At 47.9% G+C, this 22,724-nt stretch overlaps 1 protein-coding gene and 6 non-coding genes across 8 annotated transcripts in view; 1 reads left to right on the forward strand and 6 right to left on the reverse strand.

The window, feature by feature from the left end:
- Positions 1 to 4,464: 4,464 nt before the first annotated feature.
- Positions 4,465 to 4,547, forward strand: Trnal-cag. The gene has a single exon. It is a non-coding gene; the product is annotated as a tRNA-Leu (tRNA).
- Positions 4,548 to 4,809: 262 nt separating this feature from the next.
- Positions 4,810 to 4,892, reverse strand: Trnal-cag. Its single transcript has one exon. It is a non-coding gene; the product is annotated as a tRNA-Leu (tRNA).
- An 891-nt stretch (positions 4,893 to 5,783) lies between these two features.
- Positions 5,784 to 5,866, reverse strand: Trnal-cag. Its single transcript has one exon. It is a non-coding gene; the product is annotated as a tRNA-Leu (tRNA).
- Positions 5,867 to 6,117: 251 nt separating this feature from the next.
- On the reverse strand, positions 6,118 to 6,200 carry Trnal-cag. Its single transcript has one exon. It is a non-coding gene; the product is annotated as a tRNA-Leu (tRNA).
- A 252-nt stretch (positions 6,201 to 6,452) lies between these two features.
- On the reverse strand, positions 6,453 to 6,535 carry Trnal-cag. The gene has a single exon. It is a non-coding gene; the product is annotated as a tRNA-Leu (tRNA).
- A 415-nt stretch (positions 6,536 to 6,950) lies between these two features.
- Positions 6,951 to 7,033, reverse strand: Trnal-cag. The gene has a single exon. It is a non-coding gene; the product is annotated as a tRNA-Leu (tRNA).
- A 2,205-nt stretch (positions 7,034 to 9,238) lies between these two features.
- LOC120898901 (ras-associated and pleckstrin homology domains-containing protein 1) overlaps positions 9,239 to 22,724 on the reverse strand; it is a 51,648-nt gene continuing 38,162 nt past the window's right edge. For both annotated transcript variants that reach the window (XM_040305397.1, XM_040305398.1), the window contains 3 exons: positions 13,775 to 14,781; positions 13,315 to 13,687; positions 9,239 to 13,223 (listed from right to left, as the gene is read on the reverse strand). In XM_040305397.1, the coding sequence (XP_040161331.1) occupies positions 11,121 to 13,223; positions 13,315 to 13,687; positions 13,775 to 14,781 (3,483 nt within the window). In that variant the 3' untranslated portion in view covers positions 9,239 to 11,120. The remainder of the gene's footprint in view (positions 13,224 to 13,314; positions 13,688 to 13,774; positions 14,782 to 22,724) is intronic.

The following is a 22,724-nucleotide window of genomic DNA, read 5'->3' on the forward strand; positions in this document are numbered from 1 at the left end:
CTTTTTCCCTCGAGATACCATCTTCCTTTTTTTTGTAGTGTCTCATGAAAGGAAAAGCTGAAAACTGTGTAGAGTTTTAACCGTTGGTGGTCCGTTGGAACTCATTAGGCGGGAAGCAACGGGGGGGGGGATGTAAAGCGGCGAAGGAATGTTTGTGTTAAGTTTTTTTTTGGTTTGCAGCAGTTCATTATTTTACAATAATTAAGAAGTATTGATTTATTTCTGTTTGATGCGGTTAATTTCCACTCCATTTGAGTGTTTCTGCATCAGTGCAAGAGTGTAATGATTATTATGATAATGTGACTTACATTTTTTTTTAAATTATCCTCCTTTTTACATTATTTTACTTTACTGTGTACACTGTTTATACAATTAAATATGTATTTTTAAAGTACTTAGTTATACTAAAATGCCACCCATTTTGTCTGTCCGCTCCCTTTCATCCAACCACTCATCGCCATCACATTTGGAATGTAAAGCAATTTCTAGCGCCATTTTTCAAATTCCACCAAACTCAACCCTCAGCTGGGACCCGATTGTCCAGCAGCGCTGATTGGCAAATGGATCTTACAACCCTCTTTGGCTATTTTCCCAACTACTACCTCTGCTGCTGCAAGTGGTCTCTATGATTGTTAAACGATGCTGTTGTACCCGTGTTAGTTAGAAACCCATTTGCTTAATCGAAGAGGCCGTTCCCTCGTACAGAAGCAAAAAAAAACCGGACCGGGGTCAAGCCGATGCCAACTGACCGGGACCGATTTAATTTAATAAACGTTCCCCTGGCCTCGGGCACGAGACGTTACGCGCGTTCTTAATCTTGCCGCGTTCCCGCCAATCCCAAGCCCAAAAAACGCTGCTGAATTGGTGCACAGGCACAGGGGTTCCTTAGCCGGGTAGGGTTGCTGCTATTTTTATTATGTTGTAGTTACACACGGATTGCAATTGCCTTCCTTCTTAAAACACTCCCTTACTTCCTTTGGCAACCCTTTCGGGCACGACAAATTGTCGGCACAGCCACACACACACACACACACACACATTGCACACTGACCATTGGTCAAACGTGCACAACCGTAAATGGGGTTATGACACTTGGCCCCTAAAAGGTCGGTCCTGTCTGCCCCGTTTGGAAAAAGTGAGCAGTAGCGGTCAAGCAAGGGGAAAAGCACGTGGAGTTAAGAATAAAGATTTAATTTTAAGATCCTCAAAACTTCATCCATTTTGCAGAGCTTTTGAGGTCAGGAAGGAAAGGGAAGCGGTCAATCTTATGCGTTAAAAGGTCCACGAGGCACAACATCACCGTTTGGTGGGCAGCACGGGCATTAGGGTCGATGGGTCGCCGGTTTAAGGCTGACCTTTTTCTCACACACCCTTCACCCTCGTTCACCCTTTCACCCCTTTGAATGGTGCCCAGAAGCGGGCGCTTTTCCCTTTTGCGCAACGGAATGCAATGTCGCATGCAAATGCAAATTCGAACGAGCTGACCAGGTCAACAGGGCAGGTCAAGTTTTTCGGGTATGCCCCCTCGAGGGAACTATGGGTATGGGATATGGGAGACGCAGGGGGGGGTTGGAGGGGAGATAGTTGCACAGAATTAGATTGGTTTCAGTCTAATTATTATTATCTCCGCACAGGACCCGGACCCGGCCCGACCCTCGAGAAGCGTCTCGGGCCAGGCGAGACGTCTCACTCCGGAACCCTAATCTTCCGGAACGCTGGGATTGCTGACCGGTAGCCCAAAAAAAAAAAGGTCGATCCGCTGCTGACCAACGGTCAAGAAGCAACAGACAACCGGACGGACGGACGGACGGCCGAACAGCAGTTAGGCGTCCCATTTTGGCAAGGGTCAAATCAAGCAGTTAGTTTGTAACCATTTACACGGGTACTTCTGCTTGAGCCGGGGCAAATGTTTTGCTGCTTACAAGCGATAAAACTTGTTTTACTATTTTTATGCGCGTTGCCGTTCGACCGTTGCTTTTGGATTGGGTCGCATTTTAATTTTACGATTGACCGATCGAAACGCCCTGTGATCTCTGGTCACACCAAAACCAGACCGAACACGAACACCTTTGTGTGTCTTACGCTGTATAGTTGCGTGAGCTGATTTATCACCTTTATGGGAAGATGACCTCTGTTCCTTTCGGAATTGTACCGTGATTTGGTTCCTTCCCCCCTCTTTCGTATTGCTTGCCCTCGGGCAAAGAGTCTTAGTGCTTAGTTTGATGGAAATTATATGAACTGCGAATAATTAAATGCATCCCAAAAAGGTCGACCCTTGAACTCGCCGCGGCACTCGCCGTCTACCAAGAAGTGGATGTTTTTGGGTGTACCCGGTGGGGTCCCGTTGCCTTTCCGTTTGGCTATTGAAGGTTTGCTCTTTAAGGTGGCATGCTTGACCGTTTTAGCATTGCTGGTACTTGATGACCGTTAAATTACAATCTATTTTAACGGGTTTTTTTCTTTCTTCTGTTTAGCAAACAGGATGAGAATGTTCCGATGTACGTATCCAGGTAATCATCAGCCTAACGACATCATTTTTCATCACAATTTGTTCAAAGAATTGCATTTTGCAACCGTGCTACCACAATATTTTTGCAATTGTAGCACTAAACTACGGGACCAGTGAACCGATTTTTTTTTTTGGTACAAACAATTAATCAGATCTTGGTGAGGAGAAGTTGGTAACGAAAAGAAGGACCCTCGTTTGTAATGCTGCAACCTTCTCTTAGCTTTGCAAAGCATCTTGTCTGCATTTGATCAGGTTCTGTATACAATAGATAGTGTAAAACACTCATTATGTTGATATCATTTCAGAAACCAACACCAATAGACAATGGTGGATTGTTCTGCTACGTGTTAAAAATCATAACGATAATGTTGCGCAGCGACCACATCGAAGGTGGCTGTTTGAATTTATAATTAAATAATTTATATTTTTTTCTTAGTAAGCTATGATCACTTGTAATTTAGAGTATAAAAGGAGGAAATAATTATAATAAATCAGTCTTACACCAGCATTTGATGAGTGCGTTTCTCTGTTTGGTGTTAAGATTCTCCCAGGTGAAGCTTTGGGCGAATACGATTGCCTTCTCGACAGCGCTTAACGAAATCAGTAGCGGCGCTACCACGGCATAGACCTCCCAATTTACATTGGAAAAGAGGTAACTAGCCTGGTAGGCCAATACTGAAAGTAGTTTGGTGAAGGAGAGTTGGACCGTTGACGCTCCCGAAACCCTTTTGCCCGGGACGTTCTGTTCCGTGGCAGCAGACGGTTTATCAAGCGCTCCAGAACGACCGAAACCTTCGCGGTCTGCTTGGCCGTCGGGCCCGGAACAGATAATCTACTTTACATAACTCTCAAACGGCTAAAATATAAGATATGATCCCAACCGATAATGATTTTTTAAAACACCTCATTGCGTACAATATTGCATCACATTAACTGTTGCGTTCAAGGGCCTCTATCGGGTAGTTACGATTATTTACATTAGATGGCGCTAGTAGCTCGATTCTATTTATAGAACAATCTACAAGAACGTAGGCCTGTACCGGTGGATTGTTTTGCACAATATTATCATCTTTTAACTAATTATAATGAACGAAATACCAATATCAAATGATTAGGGTAAGATTAATGAATGTATTGTTAATTAACCGATCATTATGCTGATTAAAAACAAAATTTACTTGCTTATTCAACGGTACAATCGCTTTACAATCGTATTGGCCTGCAGTTTCCAAACCCACTCACGCCTTGGCCTTTTACAGGGTTTCCCACGATTTATTGGTCAGTTCCCATGATTGTTTGGTGCGTTCCCACAATTTTTTGATCGTAACCCGTAGATTTTTGTTTCGTTCTCATAATTTATTGGTCTTTTCCGATTGGATATCAATACAATTGGACCAACAAATTGTGGGAAACGGCCAAAAATTGTGGGAACGCACCAAAAAAATATGGGAACCCACCAAAAATCGATGGGAACCAACCAATAAATCGTAAGAAACCCTGTATTCCGTTATCACTGCCTGAATCATGCTATCAACCGGGCCTACCACGCTTCCTCGGCCCTTGTGGTCGACCTAATATATAAGGGCTTCGCGAGATGAGTCGTCCAGCTCCATGCGTATGTATGTCATACATTACCAGCCCACTGAAGTCTGGCGAGATTGGGGTACGTTGTACGACAGTGAAATCACACCTTACAACTCTCGTACAACTCGTAATTTAGGCAGCTCCTTCATTTTCGTGCAACACATATGGGCCATACATAATCCGATTGAATGCCTTTTTAAAAGCAGCAAAGAGGGTTTCGTCAGATTTGGATAGTTTCAATTGACAGCCAACATCCTGTCGAGCATCTCAGCCTCCATGTCCTTGTTTAGTGGTTCCAAAGTGCGTTCAATCACATCCTAATGTTCGTGCGTACAGTTTTTGATTGTGTTGGTTTTCCCCCTCACTCAACGGTCAGGATGGCCGAGCGGTCTAAGGCGCTACGTTCAGGTCGTAGTCTACTCTGTAGGCGTGGGTTCGAATCCCACTTCTGACAAACGATCTTTTTTTTAACTGTTAATTTCAGTAGATGACGAAGTATTTTAACTTTCCAAATATTACGCTTAAGTGTTTTATATTGTTTTCACAACATTTGTGCAATCAAAAATGACAACAATGACCACAAAAATCGAATATTGCTTTCATCGTCTCGTATGGAAGTGCATGTAATGAAAGTAAATTCTTTATATACTCTCCTATCAATTGACGTAAATGTTAGTAGTAGACACCTGAATGTGAGTAGCAACAAAAAACTCGATTGTCAGAAGTGGGATTCGAACCCACGCCTACAGAGTAGACTACGACCTGAACGTAGCGCCTTAGACCGCTCGGCCATCCTGACTTGTTAATTCCTCCAAGAACAATACCGTACTAGTTAGCACACGAGGTCCCAGAAGCAAAAGATGTCTAATTCTCTAATATTTTAATCCCAGCCAGTTCAAATCTATTTGTAGATTTAGCTTTGTATTTGTTAAAAAAAATTCTACAAAATATGGTTTTCAGTTGCCGATTGACCCAATTGAAGCCTTTACAGTCAAATAATAAACATCTAACTGAAGTTAAAACACATTGAATTCGATACATTAACAATACTATCCACTAACTAGAGATGACTAGCCTCGGTCGAATATGCGGCCTGTTTCTTCGGCTAACAATCGTTTACTGATAAAATAAGCTTCGAAACAAATTGCAACTCTTCCGTTACTCCTTTTTCCAATCTAGCATACCATTATGTCGATTCCCGAAACACTTCTTTATTCGATAGTGCGGCATCTGGAAGCTTCTACCGCAAGAGTTCCCGCTTGCTCCAGGTGGTTCGTGGAATTTCAAATCAAAAAGTGAAGCCTAATGGGTATACAGTACTGTAGTGATGTGCAGGTTGACCTGGACCTACTAGGTCGGAGCCATCCGTAACCGATCCAAAGCTCTTCGAATCGACACGTAATGCACACGGTGGTCCAGCAGGAACGATTCCGGTAGGTGCATGAAAGCATTAGCGGCTTCGAGCCATTGGTTTAAGGAGTTTGAATCGGAATCAGGTCATTATAAAAAATGACGTATGTTTTTGGAGCACATTGTAAAGAATATGGTTTTTATTTAAATATCAACTTAATGTTATCGTATTAACACAATTATTACAATAGAGTGAAAGTAAATTCTTTAAATACTCTCTATTGACGTAAATGTTAGTAGTGGTAAACCTGAATGTGAGTACGAATAAAAATATATCGATTGTCAGAAGTGGGATTCGAACCCACGCCTACAGAGTAGACTACGACCTGAACGTAGCGCCTTAGACCGCTCGGCCATCCTGACATGTCTATTGTTTTTCAAATTCTGCGGAACGGGACACCAAATGTTATAAATAGAATTTTTATCAATATAAACCCAACATTCAAGTAACACTACACAATTACATTAACAATTCTGTTTACATGCTTTCAAGCTCTTGAAATGAATAACTACGCCATAATATTTACAACTCCATGAATTTTCCCATACATATAATCGTCAAAATAAATGTATATATGACATTACATCCGATAACTGATAAAAAAATAGTCTGTTGTCAGAAGTGGGATTCGAACCCACGCCTACAGAGTAGACTACGACCTGAACGTAGCGCCTTAGACCGCTCGGCCATCCTGACTTGTCTATTGTTTCGTAACTTTCCATGAATCGCACAGCAAATGATATTTATAGAATTTTAAATAGATTAACAATACAATAATAACATCACAATTCCAAACACAAGTTATTTGAAAGGTTCTTTAATTGTTGACGTGAATGCTTAACAACCTCAGCATTTACAGCTCAATGTATTCTATATGTTGATACAGATTGATAAAAATAATCAAAATAATATTTTTTGAAATTACGTAGCATAAAAAAGAACATCTTTTGTCAGAAGTGGGATTCGAACCCACGCCTACAGAGTAGACTACGACCTGAACGTAGCGCCTTAGACCGCTCGGCCATCCTGACTTGTCTATTGTTACTCAAATTCTCAGAAATCGCACACCAAATTGTATTTATAGCACTTTTGTAAATATTCAGTTGAAGAAGAGTTATATAGAACTAAAGAACAATAAGAAGCAATTTAAAAAACACACAACGAAAAAATATAAATAAATATTTTCACCACTTTTCTTCGTACATTTAAAAAAGCATTGAATCTTGCATAAGCATACCGTAATAATATTTAAACTGTTTCATTCTTTTCCTTCAATGTGCAGAATTTTTCTTGTGTTTTCGTCACTCTTACCTTTCACTTACCTTACTAAGCTGCTCAAATGTGTTTATGTTAATAATTCCTATGAGAAGAATACGTGTCATTAATCGCAATCATAAACGAACCCAGCAACTATTAAACAAGATAAACAAACAAAAAGCATTCGAATGTCAGAAGTGGGATTCGAACCCACGCCTACAGAGTAGACTACGACCTGAACGTAGCGCCTTAGACCGCTCGGCCATCCTGACTGGTTAGAATGATGTTAGAAAATCACAACCCGGGTCCATTCGAGTGGGGAGCCATTTGCAACCCCATTGAGGGGTGGGGGCCAAACATATGCTGCTCAAACGACGATCACGATCGCCTTCCGCGCGTTGTTCTAAAGCAGAGATGTCAAACTCTATTTGTTCGGCGGGTCACTAGTGAACCCGCAAAGCCTGTCGCGGGCCGCAATAATAAACTCAATATCGAAACTAAAACAAGGATACGTGAAACTTCACTTCTCATTTCAGATAAAAATTCTCACAAAAGAATGTCATCACTGCCTGGTTCTTCGCCTGCAATTCTCCTAATCATAAATAACATTTTAAACCCATCTTTTGATTTTTATAATGGCAGCATCTTTATTCTTAGTTTTTGTTTCTTTACATACGTTACTTGTCATCAAGCTATGGAAGCTTTGTGTTTCCGTTATTTTTATGTCTCTGCACATTAGTCAGTCCCTTAAAACGTACCTACGGTTTTCCTCTGCCTCATCATCATCGTCATCATCATCCTGTTCTCGTATCACTCGTTCGGATAAACCACCGCTCCCCCCCCCCCCCACACTATTTCACCTGTACAAACGCACACACTCACCCCGTGCAAACATATCCACGCACAGTATTATAGGCTCAAAACACGATTTCAAACGTCTTCGTCGCAAAACAATCCACAGAAAGGCATGCACAGATTGAGTTTTTACTTTATGTGTAGTTTACTATTTGTTTCCATCGTTTCAGAGAGCGAAAAGCCGGTAGGTATAAATGGAGGTGTGCTTTGTTTGCGCAGGAACATTCAAGCTAAGTATGTGTATAAGTATCCTCTATCGATCAGTCACTTCGTTCTTCGCTATCGTCTTTCACCACTAAGCTACATTTCGCTACCATTCCTCTCACTCTATCTCTCTCTGTGTCTCTCTGCAAATAGGCGATCTTCCCGCGTACGATCAAAGTAAAACCTTACAATTGTTACAGACGGTTCCGTTTTGCCGACAGCGTTGGCTGTTTCGGCTTTCACTCTGCGCACACTAACTAAATAGCTCTACTATTTCCTATTGGCTTGTTCCTGTATATGGAGGTTTGGTTCGTGTTACGACAGCGTTTCACTAGAGCAAGCTAACACCAGACAATCTGCTCTCTGCTTTCTCATCAAATCTCCCAACGAGACACCAACGGCCAATGAAAGCAGTCCGAGAAAATGGATGTGTGATTCGCTAATAGTATTATAGTAAGATCGACACCTCCACTCTGTTCCCAAACCGTTTGTTGACGGTTTGTGTTAAGCTGTTTTAGAATATTTATAAGTTAGTCTGTATACAAAGTGTGTAACTCGTGGTTCGTCGACAATCTCACAAAAAGAAGCGTTGATCAAAAGCAGCTTGTGGCTAAGGGTGGGGTGTAGTTAGATAGTTCTATTTTATGATCTCCAAACCCGACTACTATTTGACATTACTCAGAAGGTCTGATTAGAGATGATTGATTTCGATAGCTAAACGCGAAGACGGAAGTTTCGTTACGTTATTTGATTCGTGCATTTGCGCGTGCAAATGTGTGATCTTACTACAGGGAGAGAGTGTGATCGTCTGAGGATAGTTATTGTATTTGGCAAATCGTTATTGTTATTGTTTGTGTGATAATTATGCGAACTTAAACTATTCCTTCGGAAGTTGGTTGCTTTCCGCTCGACACCAAACAAGCCATAAATACGTGTACGAAAGGAATAGCCCTTCCCTTCTTTCTGTCTTTCCCGATCACTACAATTTACGGTAATTTTGAAAGCACCAGTGTTTTTTATTTATTTTGTTCCTAATAATATATTATACTCTTCCCATTTCTCTGTCGCCCCGCTCGCCCGTCCGTTCGCAAATGTTACCTTTGCTATACGATTTAATATTGTTGCTACTGTATCCGTATTTTATCGTCCAATATATAAGTGTGGGACAGTGTAAAATGTGTTATCGAAAAAAGAAACAAACGATCGTACCTCCAGAACCGACCCCTACCCCCTCGCAAAAAACACTCACTCTCCTGGGGCGGAATTCTGTTTCTCCGCGCCATCAAAATCACTCCCCACAAGGGGTGCGCCCAATATCCGTCATCAGCGGGTAAAATTCACCGTTTGTAAAATTATTGTACGCGCCTCCCGCACAAAACTGTGATGGTGTTTGCAATCAATAATTCGTAGTCCGTTTATGCTGCCGTTTCGTTTTGTATGTGTGTATTTTGTTTTCTGTGCTTTTATTATGCATTATAGTTTCTTATCGTAATAATGATTCGTTCCGCAATGCGTATTTTGCGGACCTGCCCTTGTCAGTAAAATTGTCATAAATCGATGCCTTAGTTCCCAAAAGTCGTGTCCTAACACGTAGGACAGCGGAAAACGCCGTTCGCCGCCTCTGCATCATCTGCTGCTTCCGGAAACGCTTAATAGTAACACCATTCAATGACGAAAAACACGATTAAATAAAAGCCGATCAATTCAAAGCGATCTCTACCTCTACTACACGCGGTTGTCTGTTGACAATCTAACGTTTGCAACCGGCACAGGAGAAACAACATGGTTTTTTTTTCAAGCAAAAAGCATTGGTTCGTTTGCGTTCGTCGTAACGTAACATCTAACACTACCCTAGCGGACGAGCGCGCAAGAGCACGCCTCTACACCATCCGAAACAAACAAACAAACAAAGAAAAACGACGAAAAAGCACAGAGTAGTAGTTTGTATAGTTGGCGTACACGAAATACGAAGGGTTTCTACGAGGGTTTATTACGACACTAGTGGTAATATTAGTATGCGTCTTCCTTAGCAAAAAAAACTACACTTAGCCCATGGCACTTGCTGTTATTACATCGTTCGCACACGCAAAACCTCATCCGATCGCATCGCGGGTTTTAATCATCCCTAAATTCTTGTCTGCCTTTCTGCTCGCTCCGCCGCTACAAGCAAACCGGTAAAAAAACTGTACAGAACGTTACGCCTCCCGGGTGTTAGGTTCTTCCCACAGATTTGGTTTATAGTTAGAACATGCTCCGTTTTTTACTTCCTTTGCGTTCCAACGTGGCTTCAGTGCCTTTTAGTTTAGGATGCCTAGCTAGACGCATCCAGCAGCTTCCGCTCTCTCACTCTCTCAGTCTAACAACAACCCTCACACCCCATGACCCTCAAGAAGGTGATCCTCGACTCGATCTTCCTCCCAATTTGCATATTATTGGTTCTGCAGGAGCCGGATATTTTATATCGCTTAACAACAACAATCATCGAAAAACTCGCTCGTTTCATTCGTGATCCGTTTCTAAATTAATTCTCGCTCCCGCCATCCCTAGTAGTTCTCCCTCTCGGCTCAATAAACTGTACACAAATCCGGAAACAAGCGCCCACGGTTAACCCTTTTCCTCCGTAGCACACGTTTCCGGATCAAGAGCCTTAAAACACACTAGTGTCCGCAAATATAATGAACTATTTTACACATATAAGCATTCGATTCTCTTCGATCGTTCTGGCGCAGATCGTATTTAAAGTTATTCCCGTTCTACCACGCTCGCTCATTGGAGTGGGCAAAACTGTTTAAAAAATTTCAATAAATTATCCTTATACGACACTTTCATTCGCTTTGCTTCAGTTACAAACGTTGCCTTTGCTACTGCTAATCACAATAATGATTGATCGATTCCGAGCTTCCTTCCTCCGAGTTGCCCGATTCGCTGCACCTGCCGTGCACTACACGTCATGCAGATCTTGCTAATCTTAGTGGCTTGTAGTTAGTGATAGACTAAACAGAAAAGCGAAAGAAAACTTCCATTTCTTTTCCCTAAAGCAGACTTTCAGTTCGCACGGATTTCGCAACCACCCGCGTTTTCGATGCCTTGGCAATCACACACGCAGGGGAGGGCCAGTCTTACATCAACATCCGCACATCTTAGGCGCGCGCCTGCCGTCATCTATCACACCCGAAGCTAGTACGTATCCGTTTTAGTAGTAGTAGTAGCAGTAGTAGTGGTAGTAGTAGTGGTGGTAGTATTAGTAGTAGTAGTGGTATCTTCCTTCCTGCATTGTGGCCAATACAGGCACAGCAGGGTTCAGACCCGTTGCTGATGGGGCGGCTGATGTTGCTGCTGCTGTTGGTGCTGCTGGTGCTGCTGCTGCAGGTATTGATGGGCGAGCAGCTGTTGATGGTGATGAAGATGGGCTGGCAGGGGCTGTTGCGACAGGGCAGGCCCCGGCTGTCCAGCGGTGGTGGTCAGCTGCGTCTTTTCGCTGCGCTTTGGTGGTGGTGGAGGTGGCCGCTTCTTTATGCTACCACCACCACCGCCTCCCTGCAACGTGGGTCCACCAGCGGCCGGGGGAAGGTGCGGGTGCGCTGGTACTGCTGACACGTTCGCTGCCACGATCGGGTAGTTCGGTTCCATGCCCATGTTGCTGCCCAGGTTCTCGTACAGCCCGTCCGGTGCCGCACCGTAGTGCTCCTGCACCCAGTTGCTCACGTTGGCCGTCTCGCGGTAGTAGGGCGTGGCGGACGAGTACAGCTCACTGCCACCGCCACCGCCGTGGATGTCGCGGAACCCAAGCACCTCGTGCGGGGTCGTGGCCGGTTCGAGCTTGCACTTTTGCGCCACCTGCCACTTCTTGTTCATGACGCGCTGGAGATCTTTCAGGAAGTCGCGCGGCGGATTGGCGCTCGATTCGCTCAGCCGCTTCGGCGACGTGTACGTGGTGGAGAGGCGCGTCGCCTCGGCACGGGGCGGCGGAGCGGGCGGACCGACACTGTACGAGGCGCAGATGCGCCTCGGCGACGGTGGCACCTCCTGCATTACCACCTCGTCCTCGAAGCACACCTTGCGCCGCAGCAGCACGGGCGATTCGGCAAAGGAGACGCTCTTCGCGGGGGCTGGCGGTGGTGTCGCCACCTCGGCGCCCGAAGCCGACCCACCCTCGCCCCCGTTGTACGGTGGCGGGGCCTTGTACGGCGGTGCCTTCAGGGCGGATGGTTTCAGCGTCTTCGAGTAGATCGGTTCCTTCTTCAGGATGGCGGCGGCCGGTGCCGGGTTCGGTAGCGTGTGGCTGTGGCTGTTCAGCTTCATAATGGACTGTGCGACGGAGGGCATCACATTCACTGCCGGCCGCTTTTCCTGCTGGCTGTCAGCCCTGGCGGCCGGGGAAGGCTGCACTGCGGTTGGCATGGAGGGGGAGGCTGCTGGTGCCGCTGTTGCACCACCAACGGCCGCGGACGGTGGTGGAGGCGGCGGCAATTGCACGGACGCGAGCGACAGTTGAGATCCACTGAATGAGTTGTCGAGCTCGTTCGGGGGTGGCGGTGGTGGCAGCGAATCGAGCGACAGGGTAGAGCCGGAAAAATTCGCTCCCATCGGATCGTCCGCGGCGGGCGGGGGCGGCGGTGGCGGCAGCGAAAACGTCGAGTCAGTCATGCAGGACGGTACCGGTTCAATGATCGTCGTCGTCGTGCCGGGGACGTTACCACCACCATTGCCCCCGTTCGGTGTCACGACTGTTGGGTGGCCCCCCGAGGGGCTCAGGATTGTCACCGGCGGCGGTTCAAAGTTGACCGGCGTGTTCAGCACACTGCCAACCGGCGTTGGCGTTGAGGCGGACGAGCTCATGCTTTCGATTGAGCCGCGGTTTTGCGTCGGCATGGGGCGGCGCTTAAGCGTACCGCTGCCCGTGCTCTCCTCGCTTCTTCGCCGGCTGTGGCGCCGGGTCAGCGTGCCGCCCTCGCCGATCGATCCCGAGCCCACCGAGCCGGGCGAATCTTTTAGCCGCGTCGTCTCGCCGACCTCCTTCAGCTGGCGCGTCATCGAGGTGAGGGGCAGATTTGGTTTCATCGAGGGTTTGCGCTTGATCGTGCCGGTCGGGAACTCGGAATCGAACCCGTTGTTCTCGTCCGACAGGCAGCCGCTCGAGCTGGAGGAGGACGCTCGCGATAGCCGCCCGTTACCGTTGGCAGTGCAGTTGTTGGCGTTGCTGCCGTTGGTGGCGCTGAGAGGAACTAGTAGATGGTTGCTGCCACTGCCGCTGCTGTTGCTGCTGCCCGTGCTGCACTGCGAGGGCACGGACGAGACGATGCTTCCGATGGAGCTGCTTCTGGCCGAGCTGAGCTTGTCCAGCTCGTCCCGGGCCAAATCGTCCAGCAGCGTCCGGTGGTTGTCGAGCAGCTTCTTGCCATACTGCACGCGAGGAGAGTGGAATGGGAGCAAAGAAAAAAAAAAGCGAGACGTTAAAATAGTCGTTAAAATAGACGTTGCACTATAAACTAACCTTCATCACGCGTATGGCAGTGATCCAGTTTTCCATCGTCGACGCATCTTCCGCGCACAGCATCTTCACCGACCGTATGCCCTTCACACCGGCCGGCAGCTTCGGGCAGCGCAGCGCGAACGTGTAGTCCGACGGCGCTTTGTGCTTCTTCTTCCAGCCCAGCCCCCGGTACACCTCGTGCCCGGCAAACAGTGCCAGACAGAGCAGATCTTTGGCCGAGCGTGTCTTTTCCTTCGGATAGTAGTGCAGCCCGGACGCGCGCAGCACGAAGTGATACTTTTTCCAGCCCTTCTTGGCGTCGTTCTTCATGTACAGTGGCCCCTCGAGGGCAATTTGGCTCCCGCTGTTGAAAAACTCATCCAGCAGCATGGTCCTGTTGGTGAAGAGGAGAGAAATAAAACAACAAACATTAGACTCGGCTCTACTGCTTCGAGAGAAGCCTCATTGAGCTGTTCCTTACCTCGTATGCTCGTCGTGTTCGCTTCCGGGCGCCATCTGGGTGCCGGGCAGAAACGCTTCCGGCGTCTTGAACAGGGCCACCTTGTCCGGCCGCTGCAGGAAGAGGACACGATTCTTGGAGTCGCGATTCCACAACATCAGGTTGTCGACCAGCATCTCGTGGTCCTCGAACAGCCGCTCCATCTGGTGCTCGGGCAGATGCTCCACGATGGCCCAGGTCGGTTCCATCTGCACGTGGTTTTTGTCCGCCAGCAGGCGCGTCACGTGCCCGCAGCTCATCGTTTCGTCCACCAGCAGTGACTTGGATGCGCCGTCGGCGGTGAACGCCTTCACGAACAACCGCCTTACCGACGCCTGCTCTAGCTTTTGTAGGGCGAGGTGAATTTTGGCCTGCTTGCCACCATCTGGCTGGTTGTTGTTGTTGTTGGTGCCGATCGTTTGTCCCGATAATGCTGTGGGTATACTGTTGGCAACCATACCACCGGATGCCGCCGCCGCTGCCGCCGCCTGTAGGTGCTTCAGATGCGAGTGGCTTACACTGCTGGAGGCGGACGATTCGCTCGACATCAGCGACACCGTGTCGCTGAAGGCGGAATCATTATCCGGACTGTCCGTGCGCGGTTCCCGGTGCAGGCTGATGCTGCCACCGCCGACGCCTCCACCCATACCGCTGGCAATGCTACCGCCGCTGCAGACCGTATCGGCCGCGACACTGCTGCAGCCGCTCTCGGACGACAGCGTCGTATTGGTGGCGGCCGATATCGTGGAGTTGGTGCGACTGTGGCTGCGACCGTGCCGCAGATCGCCCCGCTCCTCCAGTATGCTCAGCTCGCCCAGGATGGCATCCAGCTCGGCCTCCTGCGTCTCCTCCAGGTTCGCCATCGAGAAGCGGTACGAATCGGTCCGTTCGGCAGATGTGTTACTTTTCGGTCGCAGACGAGCTGCCGTTGTTACTGTCGCTGCTGCTGGGTTGACGGTGGTTCCCGGTGTGCCGCTGATATCAAAACTCTGCAAAAAGAGGGGAGAAGAGGAGAGCAAAAATTGAAGTCAGTTCCACTCGGTTGCGTTTTTAATCGACAGGAGAGAGAGAGATAGTGGTAGATGCTGCTAAGATTAGCGCGCGCGCTGGAACAGTTCTGCCTCACGGTTCATATGAATTCCGGCTGGTCATTCCCCATGACTTCTTCACTTATCAAAATGTTCAAGCGCACAACCCACGATGGTAGGCGTACACAGCTGCTGATGGGAGAGGTGGCAATGGCACGCTGGCGTTCTATCGGGCGCTTTTTTAATGATGAACCACTTCCGTGTTCACAAGCGTGACCGATTCGTTCACTGAACTCCGCGGCACTGTGGCAAATGTATGAAGCTTCGGTAAAACAAACACGACCAGCCCACGACCACCAACTGACCAGAGAGAGAATCAGACCCGATTGTGTCCGTCTGCACAGTTCATTCGCCAGGGGTTTCGTTGTCAAAATATCTCGATTTAGCTCAGGATATTTCATCTCCCTTGTCGACGTCTTTTTTAGCCTACTTACGATAATCTCTCACTTGTGTTACTGATGCAGGGTTTCTCACTAGACGCCAAATTAGAACACGCACCGCTGTCCTCGTCCGTCAGAACACACAAATTCCCTCCCCATTTGCTATAATCCAACGCCTACTAGAGCGCACACACTATCTTCCAACTCCCAACGGGTTCAAAGATCTGGGGGTCGCGCGGCACGCACTGTTCACGGCACCCAGTGCCATTAGTCACCAGCACTAGAAACTCTAACCAGAAATACGGAGAAATGAAAACACATTTTCCCGAAGACTTCCCCCCAGTGCGTGTCCCACACATGGCTAGGGTTGAATTCCAATGCCGCTGCTACTACAGATGCGCTTCAACAAACACCCAGTAACAGTAGCAGCAGCAGCAGCACCATGCAAGACCACCGCTCGACACGTTTGTTTGTTTTTATGGGAATACTTGTTCCACAGTATTCCGCGGTCGCCGCGAATATCTTACGGTCTGCTTCTCAGAATTCCCGTTATTACTCACAGGCTTTACCGTGGGGAGGTTCGTCTCGGCAAAAGGCGATCGATCCCCGACGGATCCACACCACACTGGACGGGTCAAAATTCATTGAGAAATTTTCCCCGATAAATAAACTTACAAACCCACACACACACACACACACACAAACATTCACACTTGCGCATAGCCGTGTATTCGCGTTTTACTACGGGAATTCTTCAACCGCAGAATCCATTGCATCATACCGCAATTGCAATACACACACTCACACACACGCTGGAGGAACAGAGAAACCGGAATCTTGCCAGAGTGGCTGAAAAAACAATCAATCTTACGGAGAGGGGGGGATACGAAAATAAACTTCCTTGGAATTCTGGGTCCACGCAGCAACCAGAGCACAATGCAATCAACGGAAGGGGGAAGGAGGCCCACGGATGTGTGGGATGATACCGCAGAGTCGTTCCGTTTTCCATTTTCGCTAAAATGTTGCACCACACAGCACTATAACGCGTACACAGCAATTTTACGGCTCCTGCTCTCCCCCTCCCCAAGATTTGTCCGGGGTACGTGGGTGGGTAGTTTAATGGCACCTTTTGAATCACTTCTGTTCGCGGAATTAGCATTTCGCACCATCGGGCCCCCCGGTACTAAAACACTACCCGATCAGCACCAACAGAGAGGTGAGCGGCGTCTAGTGTAGTCGCTACTTGTGTCTATTTGCATTTCTTTGGATGTGGGCCCGTTTTTTTATTATTCTTACTGGCCCCAATTAGCCAATTAGCAGGTAACACACATCGCCACGCCTCGCATTTTATTATGGTGTCTTAACTCACCCCGCACGTTTTACGCTAAACACAACTGGGCAGCTCTGCCAGATGAAGGTTGGGATTTGTTTGCGGCCATCAGCAATGTTCTCTCGGGTACGGCAACCAAGAACTGCAAACCGACCGACACACGGCAAAACAGCGCACAATTCTAGCGACCAGTGACTAATCGCTGCCGTGCCGTGACTGTACCATCGCTCATGTTGGAAATGACTTTTCTCCTTGCGACTGCGAAATTGTGCGCAAGCAATGTTTGTGTGGCAAACAACTAACTTTTTTCAGCAGCGTAAAAACGTATACACAACAAACTACAGGCACGAGAAGGAGGTGCGTTTTGCTTTAACGAAAACGGTTTTATTATTTGCGGTCCCGGGTCCCTTCCCGGTGTGATGTTTCACCGAATGGACGGTTTTTTTGCGAGTGCTTCTGTGCTTGTTGTTTTTCAGTGCTTGGTCCGTGCCGTTCGTCCAGTATGTGTTCGTGTGTTTGCGTGTCTGTTCGCGCGACTGCTCGCGGAAACAGACAGGCACGTGAACGCATGCGCCCCGAAAATGCACGCCACGAAAGAGCGTTGCGTTTCCTTCGCTCCGTCTCTCTCACCCGTCAAATTCCTGCTTTTCCAGCATTTCTTCACTTGTGTGTGCGTGAGTGGTGCAGCAGCAGACAGATGCAGAACGAAGGAAGGCCCCCCCCCAATAGTGTGTTCGGGGGTGAATCGATATTAAATGTCGGCAAACTTGTCCCGGTTTGACAGTTCACACAAGCGCAAGTTCGAGGTTAGGGCATGCACGCGCGGCACAATGCACATAGCGAATGTTGCTGCAGAGGGCGCTGCAAGCGTACCGCTGTACAGCAAAGCATTTACAGCGGAACAGCCGCCCGCTTGTCGGAATTCGGCTAAGTAGCCACTGGCATCTGGATAAATAGCGGAGTGGTGCAAAAAAGAAAAAAAGTAGGCGCCGTCGTACACGAGAAGGACGCCCGGCCCGGAATGCACAACAACTCTGTGGTGTTCATGATGAATGAAAACAGTGCACTCGGTTGTTCAGCTGTGACGTCAATTCGCGGGCAAACATCATTCACAGACGACGCCGCGCGGACGTGGATGATTCATCCGCGCATGAATGGAGAAGCTGTGGAAAGGTGTCTACGAGCAGGAAATATTCCGCGAAGTCGCCCGCTTCGGGAACCGGTTGGTAAGTGCGGTGTGTGTCTGTTGGCGATCTTGTCCCGGTCGTCAGCTGATTGGACGAAGGCAGCAAACCCAGGAGAAGAAAAAATACGACTCTGCTAATTAGGCAAGCCGGTGAAGGCAAGCGTGTAGAAAGGGATGTCTCAACACACATAGAGCGATTGCAGAGACCTAGTTGGCGTGAGTAATCGTAACACGATCAAGTATGGCACACCGCCAGAGAGTGACAATCCCAAGATGGATGCGTGAATTACAATAGAGGCGGTAAGGAAAAGAAGGTGGATGGAAGCGGATGAGCTTCCCCAGATGAATACAAATCCGATCCGCGGGGGTGTGTGCGTTGTTATGCAATGCCCGCATGTGTGTCACGCGATCCGTGACCTGTGATTTCTGAACACTTCTGCAATCCGGATAAATGTAAATGCATTGCAATAGTGCGCGCCGGCTGGCCAGCTGGTAGCGAAATTCAACACCTAATGACAGGCGGTCCACCCCTGTGACACCCCGCGTCAATTCCATCCTGCGAATCAATGGTACACAATTAGATTAAAAAGAAGTGTGAGCGGATTTTTCTTTTGTCTCTCGGCTCGCGGCACTTATACGGCGAAGGCGCATTACACCAATCCTCCTCCTACTACTAGCCATACACACGCATGGACGGGTTACGTACATATTACGGTAACTTTGTCGCTTGCCGGCCTTTTGAGAAGCTTTGGACATGGGCCCCCCATACCAGCCAGGCTTTCACCCGAACGGACAAACGGACCCGTTTGGGTCTAACGGACAAGGGCTCTAACCTCCCACCTGCGCCCGGATTGTGCCACTTTGGGGTTGCCATTTTTGTAATTCCATTGGCGGCAGCAGCAGGAAACCCTATAGGAATTAAATTGGAACAAGCTAACCTAGTTGTTGGTGCATGCAAGCTTTAGAACATAATTTAACTTCCGTATCGTTGGAGCTCGAGTAGCGTCCCTGGTTGTCCGGGGAAATAACCCGAGTCAACTTAATTAAATACCATCTCTGCTCCAGATCCCCTTTGCTGGACAATTCGTCGTGCGATAAATACCGACCCGTCACGTGTCACACGACGAAATTATGCTTCCATTCTACTCGCCAGTTTCAAATCACAAGTCGTTGAATCGTCAAACAAATTGTATCGCCTTACGCGCGTAGAGTTGGGGTAACTTAAGCGAAGAAAGCCCGGAAAGAACTGTATCATTGTTACTGTTCCAACCTCCACACAATGAAAAAAACAATCAAGTGGTTGGGGTATTCATCATTCCTAAAAGTCATTTACATACTCTGGCTCTGCTCTGGCATAAAATCAACACCCCATAGGCATAGGTTGGGGGGGACGAGTAACAACGACGAAACAAAGCCCAAAAAAATCCATCCCCACAAAAGACACATCAAAGTTCGTATCAAAAAGTCGTGGTGTGCAACCTCACTCCAGCTTCCTTCGTGTTTGCTTCAGCTCCATTGCACACAGGGAAGACTCGTGCACAGATGAATGCACACTCCCTCCTCGCTTCAAATGTAAAGAGAGTTTATCCCTTTTTTGGACCGACAATTCCCTGTCTCGTTGGAGATGATGATTAAAGCAATAATCTCCATTCTCGTTCCCAGGGGGTTTGGAGTTCGGAGACGAAATACACACAATGCTGATGTTGTGCCGTTCTACGCTCTCTCCAACGCTCCAAACGGTATCAGCACTGCAGGCAAGGGAGCAACTTGGATAAGCAACCAAGCAGACTACCACCAGAAAAGGGAAGCAACCGACTAACCAACCACCCACCCCTCCGCTGACTAATGTGCATTAAAATTAAACGTCTTCTTTCCAACACCCACAACCACGACCAATCGGAAAACACAATGGGGCACGATTTCAAGAGGGCGGAAGAGGGCGCACACAACCGTAGACGCTTCTCCACCGGTACACATGGGGATAGCAGAGAACAAACGCACCTTCAAATCCATTCCGGGCGCGCACATCCGCTAGACGGTTTCTCGCTGCTGTGATGCAATAATACCGATACTGTAGCCGGACACGCATACACAGTCAGGAAACGGTAACTTCCGTCGACCGAGCCGAAACGGAAGAATACTGATTAGAATGGGGGAACGGGCGAGGAGACACTATCCAGTGTCTCTGCTGTTCATTATGCACGCGGCGAGGCGGGCAATGATATTTCCCGCCAGGTTTTTAATGTCGTTTTGTTTGTGGGGAAATTTTGGAGGAAGAAATTTTGGACCTGCTTAGAACATCGTAAAACGATCACTGATCTTTTCGAGCCTCTCTGAACATCGTTCCGTGGAGTCGTAGCACACAATCGAGAAACAGTAGTTTGATTGCGATGATCGTTTACGAGTTTCCCTTTTCCGGGGAGGATCGATTATCAATTCCAAACATTTACGAGGATGTTTCACGCTCTACCCAAAGATTGCCACTGCCAACTCCACATTTTGGACGGGCTTTGCTGCTGACCGCTGCTTGGCATCTTGGGTTGATCGTCGCACATATATGCATATGGATAAATAGCTCCGGTTTTCTCGCTTGCCACAATAAGAGACTGTTGTGTGTGTGTTTGTGGATGGTCACTGTTCTCGGGGAGAGGAAGTGTTTAATTTGAATACATAATAATTCACAACCCCCTCGAGGGTCACAGCACAAGGCGGGCTGGACAGACGACGACTGTTGTAAAACTACCGTGTCACACGGGGGTCCGCGGAGAAGCGTGCGGAATGATAAAGAATAATGATTTCCACAGCCGGGCCCCGAATGGCATCAGCCCGCAGACTTCGCGGAGCGTATATGGGACGCAACGCGTCGGGTGTTGTCGTCGTCGTTGAGTTTGCGATTTATTAGCTGCGTTGTTAAATGGCTGTCAACACATGGGCTCTTCCCTTGCTGGCACCACACACTGCGTGCACCACCGTTCCATCGCAAAGTAGTAGTGTGTATTATTTATTCCGTTCGCTCCATATTGGATCGCTTGGCAAACGGGTAATGGCTTTACCAGCGGCCCATCATTCCATGCCCGTCCATTATCAATGGCCATATTGTCGGATGGTTGCCAACGTTTGTAAAATTCAGCACTCTCTGATGGTCTTCGGACGTTTTTTCACCCGCTTCTTGTTCCCCCGACCGATGTGTGTTCTCGCTTTTTGGTGACATATTTGCTTTGCTGACATCGACCACCCTGATATCGCGTTCTACCACATATGTTCTGTTTGGATGGATCGTGCAAACGCAATGCCCGGAACATTATTAGATCGTTGCAAACCATGTTCCCTCCAAAGTGTAGGTTATCTTATCAAACAGGCAAAACACACGTACGAGAGTTTTTTCTCCCATTTCAAGTTTTGTACCATAGGCATCCCTCAGACCCTCTATTGCACAGTGTCCATAAAAAAGCGACGAAAAGCCCTCGCTTGCGCCTACCGTAATCAATCTACACACGGTTTGCTGGTCACCCAAACAATCGGGTTCGATTGTTGCAGCGACACCAGGTAGAAGAGATTTAATGATGATTTAGAAAGTAAAAAAACCCGAAACCCCCAAAATTCCTGGAAAAAAGAACATCTCCGAGACCCTGGAAGACCTGAACCGCATGTCGGGATTCATTGTCAACTCGGTAGTGTCCCCGTGGTGTGTGTGTGTGTGTGGGTCGTTTGCCCCTGCATAATGCGACACTTGACAGTTCAGCCCTTGTGTGGCTCGACCTGTTCTCGGCCCTTGCTGCGTCGTCGAATACCACAATTCCAAAATCGGCGTCCGACCCGTCATCATTAGAAATTCAAAACAAAAACCCCGACAAATTCCACACAAAGGACAGGGGAGGACGTGAACGAATGAATCAACCAAACATGAAGGTACATGTTATTAAAAAACTATACGCCAGGAACCCGGACGGGTCGCTGATCGCGTACGGCAGGAGATTTTGAGTTCCAAACGCCCTTATTCGGGGAAATATTCGGGCAAAGAACTATGCAGTCGCACGCGGAAGCCGTTAAAATTCCTGCCACAATTGTACGAAGGGAACCCTCCTCCCGCTGCATATTTGCTTCATTTTGCCTCTCTTTGTACTGATCACGTACGATCGAATCTTGCATAGAGGGAAAGAAAGAGGGTCCAAGAAAGTCCAAGAGCCACCCCAGACTTACGGGAGCAAACAAAGGGTCCGATAGTTACAAACACACCAGAGTTATCACACCCTGTAGGGTCGCACCCGACCCGATAACACACGCGCGAGGAGTATTGTACGTAAACCGGCTACGGCTCAATACTTTCGATTGTTTGTTTGGCTTTCCCAGTTCCTTGGCTACGATCGCAGTCGATGCTCCATGACGGAAGTAGTCGTCTGGATACTGGATGAAGTTTTCCAGAGTTCCGAACGCAGCGCAGCGCGTTAGCGAACCGACGGTAGCGCTGGAGAAGAGAATTACTGACAAAGAAAAATGCATTCGCCCTCCAATCTTGGGATCTTTCTAAATATGTGTGGGTGTGCCATGTGCAACGCCGAGCTCGTTGCTGGTCGGATTCCGTACCCTGCACGCATCGCAGCGCGTAAGAAAATATCTTCTTTCCCCATATCAGATGGCAAGCGGATGGAATAATAATGCACAACGCAAGACTTTGGGCCCGGTGCAAAGTCTTCCTCCGTGGTGCTGCTCCGTTCTCTCTGGGCGTATTTCCACTGTGCATTTGAAAGCAGCACAGAATGAAAGATTTCATCCATCCATCCGTTCCTTCGAAAAGATGGCGAGATCGAGGATGCGCTTTACTGGATTTTTTGTCTGACTGAGAAGGTGACGATTGGCGATGAAGATGATGCGGCGTGGACCGGGAACACGGTCCCCGGACACAACAGAATAAACAAACGTTCTTCGCATTGCATTAGCGACGCAGCCG

The sequence above is a fragment of the Anopheles arabiensis genome, chromosome 2, assembly GCF_016920715.1.
Source record: "Anopheles arabiensis isolate DONGOLA chromosome 2, AaraD3, whole genome shotgun sequence".
Lineage (NCBI taxonomy): Eukaryota > Metazoa > Arthropoda > Insecta > Diptera > Culicidae > Anopheles > Anopheles arabiensis.